Here is an 11984-nt window from a genome sequence, read left to right as displayed (position 1 = left end):
GGAATTGGAATGTTGTCTACGGCCGAAAATGTTGTATAAGTCGGCTCGTACCTCAGAAGTATATGGGCCGCCCTCCCTTGCTTCTGAAGGTTTGGACGGCCAAAGAACTGGAGTGCGATTTTGATTTTTGCAAGCATAGCGCCGTCGGCCGAAACCAAAACTTTCTTCAAATCGTTGCCTGCACAAACAGAACCATAAGTACATGGAAAGAAAGCCGAGTAAATATAAAGTAGATAAACGTAAGGAGTTATACAGCCACCTGGTTCACCTCTCCGTCTAGGTACAAGATCTAGGCGATCTTCGCCTTCGCCAAATTCCCAGTTACCTCGTACAATGACCATGACATCATCAACTCACTTGCCAGAGCTGGCAAGCATAGTCACAAAGTGATGGTCGGTGTCCTTGGCCCTGAGAAAATAACGCCCCTGCCGGCCAGAAGATTTAGCCAAGGCAAAACAATGCCGAATAGCAGGTATGCCAAGATTGATCCTAAGGCGTCAGTCCAACTCTATAATCCCCATTACGATTCGAAAAAAATCTACAATAGGTTGAGAAGGGATTAGACCCCAATGGCGAAGGACGGCCCTAAGAAATGGGTGAAGGGGGAAACAGACTCCGCCCTTAGTAATTGAAAGGAGAGGAAAGATGATTGTACTTTCATCAGTCCTCTCATATCAAGGGTGTTGTTTGTCATGAGTGACAGATGGATATAGTCGGGGATGGAAAAATGCCGTCAAAAACCAGAAATTCGATCCGCAGAAAGGAGGTCTTTCAAATGTTTTGCCATCCTAGCCAGTCTAAGGAGTACGGTAAACTAAAAACAAACAAGGAAATGGGATTCGAAATGAAGGAGAAGAGAACTTACAAGAAGCAGATAAGACAATGGAAAACGGAAGGAGGTTGCAGAGGTCGTGAAATGGAGGAGGTATATCAAAAGGCAGACCAGGAGCTTTGAGTATTAAAAAAACATGCATTCGAAGGGACAACGAAGTTTTAAATCACAATGAAGGAAGGAAACGTACAAAGGGGCAGGAAATTGTAATGATGATCGAAAAGCGTGTACGTTCTGACACTCACATTGGAATGAGGTTAACTGCCGAATTTCTGTTTTGACTTTTCAAGTTTGAAACCAAACACGCCAACTAACTGTTGTTAGTGGGGTATTTGAGGGGCAATTGTGGGAGCCGAATATTAGGGGATGCAAAGAGGCCAAGCACACATTTAAAAAATCAAGATATGCATTATATTCAGCCCCGTCTTGTACCATCCAGAAGCCGAGCATCCTAATCGGCCATAGAACCAGTTGAGCGAGGAGCCGAATGAGAATTGATTTATGACAGAAAGAGTCGAGTGAACAATCACACGGTGGATTAAAAGTGGGCCCGACCTTAAGGCCCAAAAGCGGATATAAATAGAGGAACATCAGCCAAAGAAAGGTATGCGAGAGATAACCCCAAGAAACTTGAGACATAAGCAAACGTGAGACATATACTGACTTGTCCATCGGAGTGCTAATTCTGGCACCCCCGATCGGAGTGTTAATCCCTTTTTAGGTGACAATCAGAGGATTAGGAACGTCTTTCAGGATCCAAGAGTATTTCCAAACCCATTACCATAAAGTTGAAGTCTAATAGGGAGTTTAAATGGGAAAATGAACATCAAAGGACATTTGATTCAATAAAGGATTATTTGTCCAAGCCTCAATTCTGATGCCACCTGTTAAGGGGAAACTAATGAAATTATATATTATGGCAAGAGAATAATCAATTGGATGTTTGTTGGCATGGGATAATGAGGAGCGTTGTGAGTAGGTTGTATATTACCTAAGTAGAAAGTTAAATGAAGTAGAAACTAGGTACAGTTTTGTGAAGAAGTTGTGTTTGGCATTATATTTTGCAGCAATCAAGCTAAGGCATTATATGTTGCCTTCAAAAGTTAATGTGATTGCTTAGACTAATGTAATAAAGAATATGTTGTCTAGCCTAGTTTTGAAAGGGAGACAGGGAAAATGGATACTTGTTTTGATTGGGTATTGCTTAAAATATGTACCTCAAACAGCTATGAAAGGCCAGGCATTGGCAAATTTTCTGGCCAAACATCCATGTAACCCTATTAAGTTGGATTTGTAAGAAATATTTTCAGTCGAGGAGAAGCCATGGAGGTTAATGTTTGATGGCTCAAAGATTGAAGAAGGTGATGATGCTGGGCTGGTGTTGGTATCACCCCAAGGGTAGGTGTTTTAGTCTTCTTATCAGTTGGATGAGTCTCAAGTGTTGTCAAACAATCAAGTAGAAGATGTGTAGACGTCCCCCAACGTCCCGGGAGGGAAATCCCGATTTGTTCATTTAGGCTTACTACAGTTCGGACTCAAATTGTCACGGTTCTTAATCTGAACCAAAGAGTCCAAATCCGGCAAATCGTTTTGGAAAACAGATTTTTGTAAAGAAGTGCCAAACATGGACTGCTTTGCCAGATACAGAGTCGCCACCTAAATATTTTATTTTGGGGGAATTTAGGAAACCCTGACTCATTTGCCTAAGGCCACGTGTCCGTCATCACCAAAGTTGCCTCGGCTCGGGAACTTGGGTACGATTGGGGAAGGTCAGCTATGAGCACCCCCTCTCGCCCGATCCGAAGGTCGGCCTCTACTAACCATGATATCTTGTTTTGAAAACAATATGTGTTCTTTTTCCGGTTACTAGCCTAGATTTACTATGTGATGCGCACATCACAAAAGTATAGACTACATCGCCTAATTTGGAACAAAGCATCGCATATCCGTTTGTTTGGAAATGATTTGAAATCTGCTACTCACGAGTAGGCTAAAACATGAATTTCAATAAGTTGTTTCAACTCAAAAAATCCAACCTTCACCCACAGGCATTTAGGCAGTAATATTACATAAGCACATAGCCACATGGTAAACATGCTGTCATGTTAACATTCACACTCATGCGAGATGCTAAAACATAAATACTTACATCGTACTCCGTGCCAAAGCAATGAACTAGTTAGTAATCATGCATAATCCTAGTTCAAGTTAACAAATGGCTAATGCATCGCATACTGAATGTCATTAGAACAGGCTCGGCTAATCTAAAGATGACATGTTAAATGCGACAACTCGATGCATGTATTCAAGTTTGGAATTGAAATACTATGCGATTAGCATGATGCGCCGAGCCCGGTGCATGTAAGACTAATGGATGATGCACGCATGCATAGCATAAGGTATGCTAAATTAAACATGCCCTAATACTAACCATCAAAGCAGGTAAGTAAAAGGGAGAAAGAAGTGGGGGTTGGAAGACATGCACACATGCACCCACACTTATTACAAATTCGCCCTCGCTCGGAGGGACCAAAAAAATAATACACTTTAATTAACCTACAAGCTAATTAAATAATTTACTGATCACCTAATTAATTAACAAATCAATTAAGCTAAGGAAAGCATTAAAAGGCCTCGGGAAGAGGGATGCACGTGTGCTTGGATTGGCTTCGCCCGAAAATCCAATGCCATGCACAAGCTGCCTTTGTTTTCCCTGCTCTGCTCCTCTGAAAATGGCATAATTCCCAAGGTATACCTTATGAACACTGGGGAATGCCACCGGCCATGAGGAATGGTCACCGGCCAAATAGAAGTGGTCATCGACCATCTATGGAGTTATCGGCCATCAATAATTGGTCGATCGGCACTTGATGTAGTCGACCGGCCAAAGCTTCCTGCAGAACCTGTTTTGACAGCAGCAGAGGGCAAAACAAGGCATGGCAATGCATTTCAAGCAAATGTGTGCACCAACACACCCCTTATCATGTTTATGACTCAAAGGGGGATAGTACTCGATTCTCGGACCACCAATCGCACATTTCAATGCGTGATGGCCCAAGAAACCAAGTTGTGCACTTTCATGTCAAATGAAATGCAAACCAAATAAGCACATAAAGGCCCAACCTCTATCACTTGATTTCAAGAGGCAAAGCATGCATGTTCAATGCAATGCACCCTAGGCGTGGAAACTAAGTAGGCAACATGAACATGTGGCAAGCATGGAAAGCATATAACAAGTATGCAAGCTAATTGAGCATGCAAGATGCAATGCCAACATGCAAATATGCAAAACATAAAGCAATCAAAACAAAGATGAGAATGCATGCCAAATGCACTATGATTCAAGCATGCAACACATGCGGTAAGCCAAGTATTCAACAACACACGAGGCGAGCATGCAACAACACGTGAACAATGGACTCATACCAAGGTGGAAAGCTCTCTACTAAGCCCAAACAGTGGCCAAAGGCTATGGAAATGGGGCCAAATGCACATACAAGCATGTATGCATACATGATCCAATTCCTAAGCATCAAAAGGAAACTTTTAAGCACACTAAAAGGGAGGACAATCATGGACTAATGGCATGCATACTAAGCCCTGAAATCATGTTATAAAAGGTGCCAAACCAAGTAAACAAGACAAACTAAGCATGCAACGATGTCCGAAACTCAAGGTAAGCCAAGGGGCTTAAACCATGGCCATACCAACCAAGCCTCACAAGGCTAAGAGGACTTAAAGTAATCCCAAGGTAGACCTAAACAAAGCTAAGGACACGCCTAGATAGCATCTAAGTGGCCTACGCATGGAAGCATACAAAAGAGGCCAAACTTAGAGCACAAGACTACAATCTTTTAAAGCATTAAGGGAGCATCAAATGCAAGCATACAAGCGTACCATGGGGACTGAAATGATGCTATAAGTGGTGCCAAACCTCTGAAACAAGCTAAGTAATGCATGCTAAACACTCACACACTCGAGGCTAGCAAGCCAAAATGCAAGGTGGCTATACAAAGCAGGTCAAGCATGGCCAAAGCAATTAAAAAGAGAGCTAAAGCGTACTAAATCATGCATAAAAGCTTCACAAAGCTTGGCCAAAATCATGCTATAACAAGGCTCAAGGCTCAAAGCACAAAGCATTGTAAGGCAAATTCATGGCAATACAAGACAAGTATGCTAAGCATGCATGGTGTGTCTAAACCAACTAAAAATAGTGCTATATCATATACAAAATAAGTACAAATAACACTTAAGACATGGCCAACATGAACTTAAAAATGGTGCTCACACATGAGGCTAAAATGACACTTTTTAAAGGCAACAAGGAGAGGGGATGGCCCTCTCCTTCTTAGGACCTTAAAGCATCATCCCCACAACTGAAATCCCTCAAGATTTCAGTGGTGAGAAGGCCCAAACAAGGTGGTCCCGGAGCTCACCAAAATAGCACAAAATGGGGGCCAAACAAGGCCTAAGAGGGGTCAAACAACGCCACAGCTCAAAGTAACCTTAAACAACTATTTTAAGCAAGTAAAAACAAGACTTTTATATGTTATACACTAAGCTCAAAAATAGATGCAAGGTAGGAAACAAGACTATGCAAAAATGGGGTATTTAAAGGTAAAGTTCTTACCCTTGTAGCCCCCTTCAAGAACAGCACTCCAGCTGCTTTCCTTAGCTCAAAACCAGCTCAAAACTTCAAGAACAACCTAATGGCTCCTCAGCAACCAAGGTAAGGTGTAAAACTAGGTGTTTGTGCACAAAAGTAAGGACAAACACACACTTATACACAAAGAGAGAGAGATATAGAGATAGAATAGATACACTATGGCTAACCCTAATCCAGACCTCTGGAACTCAACCCTCTAACCCCTGAGGAGGGAGGAGAAGCCCTCCTCTTATAGAGGATCACTCTTGCAAAGCTTACAAGACAAGCTAAGCAAGAGTGAAATCCCTCCATACACGTGTATGGAGGGAGTGCAAGGTGTATGCCAGCTAGCACAGCTGGCATAAAAATATCTGCAAAAGCAGATGCACAGTGGTCGGCCAGCCAAAAATGACAAAATGGCAAAATACATGGTCGAACGACCATAAAGAGTGCCGACTGACCAAACATATGGCCGATGGCAACAAAACAATGGCCGGTGGCCCGAAGCCATGGCTGGTGAGGTGTGGGGGTGGCCCACAAGCCACTCTCTGCCCCTCAAAAGCAAAACACAAGTGTTTGGTGAAAAACCAAACACAAAATAGTCGAGTCGAGATATCCTGAGGCAAGGCGCGTGGCCGAGACCTCTGGGAACTCATGACGAACACAAACATGGATGATCACCGAGTGTTCAAATAGTGACGTCCAAGTCTTGAGGACGGTCAAAAATGGGGTGTCTACAATATGAAGCTTTAAATATTGGCTTGGAGTTAGCAATGAGTCTTAGGATTCCACACTTGAGGCTGTTTGGGGACTCACAACTGGTGATAAGGGAAGATATTGGCCAGTATAAGTGCAATAGTGCAGTGCTTGGGAAGTATCTATACCAGGTATTACAGTTGGTTAAGGGTTTTGAGACGGTAAAGTTTGAGCATATGTCTAGGCTCAAAAACAAGGAAACCAACAGAATGGCTCAGGCAACATCTGGTTTGAGAATCCCAGAAAGCTTTCAGGAAAGGATAATAAGAATTCAAAAGAGGGCAATGTGTTGTGCCAGTTGTCGACAGTAGTAGAGTTTGTCAATTTAGCCTTGGATATGTCAGAAGATGATTGGAGGCCATCTTTGATTAAGTATTTAAGCGATCCAGAGGCAAAAGTAGATAGGAAAATGAAATATCAAGCCATGGACTATGTCACTTTGGGGACTTATTTGTTTAGAAGAACCCATGATGGATTGGTATTGTAGTGTATTGGGGGTTTAGAGCAAATGCAAGTCATGGAAGAAGTTCATGAGGGCATTTGTGGTGCTCATCAAGCTGGTGAGAAGATGAGATGATTAATTAAGAGACATGAGTATTTTTGGCCGTGTATAAGGAAGGATTGTATCAGTTATGCAAAAGCATATCAGCAATGCCAAAAACATGGTAATGTGCAAACAATGCCAGCTAGGGACTTGCATTTAGGGCTGCAAATGAACCGAGTTGTTCATGAACAAGCTCAGGTCGGCTCGTTTAGTAAATGAGCCGATCTCGAGCTCGAATATTAGGCTCGTTTAATAAACGAGCCGAGCTCGCATAAGCTTGGCTCGTTAAGCTCGGCTCGTTTATCTTTATTTAAATTATATAATAAATATATTATTTATATATTAAATAATATATAAATATATATAAATAATAATACAAATACATTTTTTATATATTAAATAATATAAATAATATTTTTTATTTAAATATTTATATTTAAATAATATAAATAATATTAAAAAAAATTATCGAGCCGAGCCGAACCGAGCTCGAGTTTTATTAAAATTAACAAGACGAGTCGAGCCGAGCTCGAGCTCAATAAACGAGCTCGATAAGTAAACGAGCCAAGCTCGAGCTCAGCAAAGTTTGGCTCGGCTCGGTTCGTTTGCAGCCCTACTTGCATTCAATTGTTAAACCTTGGCCATTTAAGGGTTGGGCGATGGATTTGATTGGCCAAATATTTCATCCATCATCAAAACAACATGCATTCATATTAGTGGCTATTGATTATTTCACTAAGTGAGTGGAGGCAGTTTCATTAAAGGTGGTGAATTAGTCTCACGTGATTGACTTTATTACGAAACGTATAGTGCATAGGTTTGGTTTGCCATAAACAATCACTGTCGATCAAGGGACAGTGTTTAATGGTGATGAAGTCATGGAGTTTGCCAAGGTGTATGGCATTCAAATGATAAACTCATCTCCATATTATGCCCAGGCAAATGGGCAAGTAGAGTCATCAAATAAGACAATTAAGGCCAAATTGCGTAAAGTAATAGAGGATAATCCAAAGGATTGGCATGAGTTGTTATTTGAGGTATTGTGGGCCTATAGGAATTCAAGGAGGGATAGCACTCAGGCATCCCCTTATGAATTGGTTTATGGTCATGTTGCAGTTTTACCCTTCGAGGTGACAACGAGGTCCATTAGGGTAGTTAAGCATTATGATATTCTTGTGGATGAGTATAATGAGGCTATGTTTATAGAGCTGCATGATGTAGAGAGTAAAAGGGTTGATGTTTTTGAATGCATGATGACTCAAAAGAAGAAGGTGGAAAGAGTTTATAATAAGAAGGTTAAGCTAAAACTTTTTGGAGAAGGTGACTTAGTGTGGAAGACTATTTTGCCATTAGGTACAAAAGACCCTGAATTTAGCAAATGGTTACTAAATTGGGAAGGTCTTTTCAGGATCCATAAGGTCCTCAAGGGAGGTGCATATCAATTAGAGTCCTTGGAAGGACAACCACACATGAGGAATATAAATAGAAAGTACTTAAAAAAATACTATCCAACCATGTGGGAAACTTTTAAAGGAAATTAGTAAAGCAAACCATGCAAAATAAAGTGTTCGTATTTGTAACGTTGTGCCACTTCTCACATGAATACACCACAGTAAGCATAGCAATATACAAAAAAAAAAAAAAAATCATCTTTCTCATTGAACTAAGATTCAAGAAATTACAAATTCAAGGTTACATTCCCAAGATACTTTAGACTCATTCCCAAGTTCAATGAACTAGATAACATTACCAAAAAGAAAAGCCCTAAAGGCATACAATATAACAACAAAATAAATTTGAGAGTCTTGATACAAAGCTCTAAGCCTTGGCAGCAAAATATTTTCGAGCTATCAATCCCAAACTGAATAACAACGTACTTCAAGTCATCATTGTGGTGGTATATCATCATGTCCTTAAAATTTAAATAGGGTTGCGCTATATGCCCAGTAGGAATATATTTAACCAAGTATTTAATCATTGGAATAAGCCTATGGCACCATTGAGACAAGACAAGATAAGTAATTAATATACATCTACAAACATAGTTAATTATGTAAATGAATGCACAGTTGGATAATCACATTTCCATTTCACATCAATCATCATCATATCAAATAAGAAAACATACCATGAGTCCCCCATAAGAGTCTAAATCAAAATACAAGTCACTTTTATTTAAAAACCATCCTCACATATGCCGACTATTAAATGGCACGACGAAGGCACCCAAAATCATCCGTTTTTCCACTTTTAGCGGTTACAATACTGTAGGACCAATAGACACCCAAAAATATTTTCCCACATTCGTCCGGCGATAAGCTCAGACAGGACAATTGGGCACATTATCTCCCCGTGTGGGTACCAACATACAGAATCACATCAAAACCGACTCTTAACCCGGACTCATGCTCAATTTTCCAAACTTTAATTCAATCAACAAGTATTCAACATTGTATGAGATGAAATACACACATAACATTCAAGAAGAGTCAATTCCCAAGCCTCAATTTCAATACCATAGCATTATTCATATATTTCATCTCTTTATTATTCACAACATCTCAAGAATTCAAGAAAATTCCAATCTTAATACTATATTATTCTCAATTTTGGAACTAGGGTTTTATCAAATTTGGGGCTTTCTCCCCATCTTCATAGATAAGTATCTTCTTAACATTAATATACACAAGTTGAGAAAAGATTTGGAAAAATGTTAATAAAAGTTGAGTAATATGTTCTCTTTGTATGAAATAAGAGTTTATCCAACCCAATCACCAAATTAGATTTCAATTCAGAATAATACCATAGACACATCTTCAAAACAAAGAAATACTAGGTTAAATGTAACCCTATCTTAAGCTATGAGCAAATAGACCAATCTTCTAAAAGAATCTTTCGTAAAAGCGGAATCCAATCGATAAGAAGGAAGATCTCCACTTGTACTTCACTGCTTACAAGTGATTTAGGTTGGATCTTAGATCATGAGGAGTATTTTGGGGTGAAAACTTAGGGTTTTTCAGAAGGAGGAAGAAGAGGAAGAAGATACAAACAAAGGAGTAAGAAAAAGATCTAGCATGTCCCTTTTTAAATCGTTGATTTCATGCAGACCTCTCGAGCGCAACTTCCTTCGCTCGAGCGAACAATATAATTACGAAAAGATAGCTCGAGCGATCATTCCACTGCTCGAGCTAAAAATGAGAAGTCCCAGAAGTTTTGCAGAGCTACAATGAAACTAATGGGAGCTTATATTTTGCGCTTGAGCGACACTTTCTTCACTCGAGCGGTCTTACTTGTAAACTCACGAGATACTGGGAGCAGCGATTTTCCACTCGAGTGACACTTTCTTCGCTCAAGCGGTCACCTGGAACAAGATGCCACAATCTCTCTCCCTTAGGAAATTTTGCCCCTGAAATAGCATTCACTCCCAAAATCAATAAGAAAGTATGGCAACAATAATATACTTATCAATCTTTAACAACACCCAATTAAACAATATATCAATCTAAAACCAAAACCAAAGATATGGGAGAATTAGAAGATTATGGTTCATTTTCAATTTGTCCTATACGAAGAAGGAGCAATGAGACAATTACGTCACAAATTTGAAAATAAGTCCGGGTATTTCTTGCGGACCTCAGCTTCACGTTCCCATGTCATTTCTTCAACATCGTGATGGAGCCATAATACTTTAACTAATGGAATTGTCTTGCCCCTTAGCACTTGCTCCCGTGTATCAAGAATTTGGATTGGTTTTTCTTCATAAGACACATCTTTATCAACTTCAATCTCCATCCAATCTAACACGTGAGAGGGATTTGGTTCGTACTTGCGAAGCATAGACATATGAAACACATTATGGACTCTGGAGAGTTGTGGCAGTAAGGCAAAATGATATGCAACTTCTTTAATCCATTCGATAATGTCAAAGGAGCCAATAAATCGAGGAGATAACTTTCCACTCTTGCCAAATCTCATTAATCCCTTCCTCGGAGAGATCTTCAAGAACACATGATTCCCAACTTCAAAAGACAAGGGCCTTCGACAACGATCGGCATAGCTTTTTTGTTGGCTTTGAGCAGTGACTAATCTTCGTCGAATAAGGGCTACTTTTTCAGTTGTCTCATGAACTAACTTTGGCCCAGGCATAGATGAGTCTCTAACTTCTTTCCAACACACCGATGGTCTATAGGGATGTCCATAAAGAGCTTCAAATGGCGCCATTTCAATACTGGCTTGGTAGCTATTATTATAAGCAAAGTCAACTCAGAGTAGGTGTTTTTTCCAAGACCCTTTAAAATCTAGCACATTCGAATTGTCCATCAGTCTGTGGGTGATAAGTAGTACTAAAATTCAATTGGGTACCCAAAGCACTTTGGAGACTGTCATAGTATTGTTATAAAGCAAGGGTCTATATTGGACACTACACTCATCGGAACCCCATGGAGACGAACAATCTCATGAATGTAAAGTTCAACAAGGAATTCTATAGAATCCCACATGCTCATGGCAAGGAAGTGGGCTAATTTAGTGAGTCTGTCAACAATCACCCATATTGCATCATTACCTTTTTGCGTTCTAGGAAGGCCTATGACAAAGTCCATGTTAACATACTCCCATTTCCATTCAGCGATTGGAAGAGGTTGTAGCAATCCTGCTGGTCTTTGGTGTTCAGCCTTAACTTGTTGACAGGTTAAATATTTGGACACAAATGAAGCTATATCCTTCTTCATACCCCTCCAACAAAATTGTCTACTGAGGTCATGATATATTTTGGTGCCTCCCGGATGCATTGCAAAATGAGAGTGATGAAAGTTCCACAAAACTTCATCCCTCATTGATTTTGGCACAAACAACCTGTCAAAGTAACAAACACTCGAGTCAGTATAAATGTTCAAGCCCCTCTCTTCTTTCCCTTGAGAGATTCTTTCTCGAATTGCATTCACCTCCAAAATCACCCATTTGTGCTTCCGTGACTCGATTAACAGGCGTGGGTTATACAACAGTAGTGCATAGAATGGCTTGTTCAGTAGATTCATGAAGCTATAAATCAAATTTTCTGACGTCTTTCATTCTCTCACCACCAAGTGTCACACCCCAAAATTTAGACAACTAAATATTAAATTAAGACTAAACCCCAATCAATATTCCATTATCCAAATCCTAGGGGTGAAACAAAAAAACTAAACTCCAACCAAACCATCCACCAT

At 40.0% G+C, this 11984-nt stretch overlaps 1 protein-coding gene across 1 annotated transcript; it reads right to left on the bottom strand.

Moving 5' to 3' along the window:
- Positions 1-10371: 10371 nt before the first annotated feature.
- On the bottom strand, positions 10372-10998 carry LOC114285340 (uncharacterized). The gene has a single exon (XM_028228390.2). It carries the CDS (start codon positions 10996-10998, stop codon positions 10372-10374), a length of 627 nt encoding a protein of 208 aa, XP_028084191.2.
- Between the last annotated feature and the right edge of the window lie 986 nt (positions 10999-11984).

Source organism: Camellia sinensis, chromosome 1, assembly GCF_055761805.1.
Source record: "Camellia sinensis isolate YWXY chromosome 1, ASM5576180v1, whole genome shotgun sequence".
NCBI classification, from domain to species: Eukaryota; Viridiplantae; Streptophyta; class Magnoliopsida; order Ericales; family Theaceae; genus Camellia; species Camellia sinensis.
Note: the sequence above shows the minus strand (reverse complement) of the source record. Positions and strands in the feature narration are given on the sequence as shown.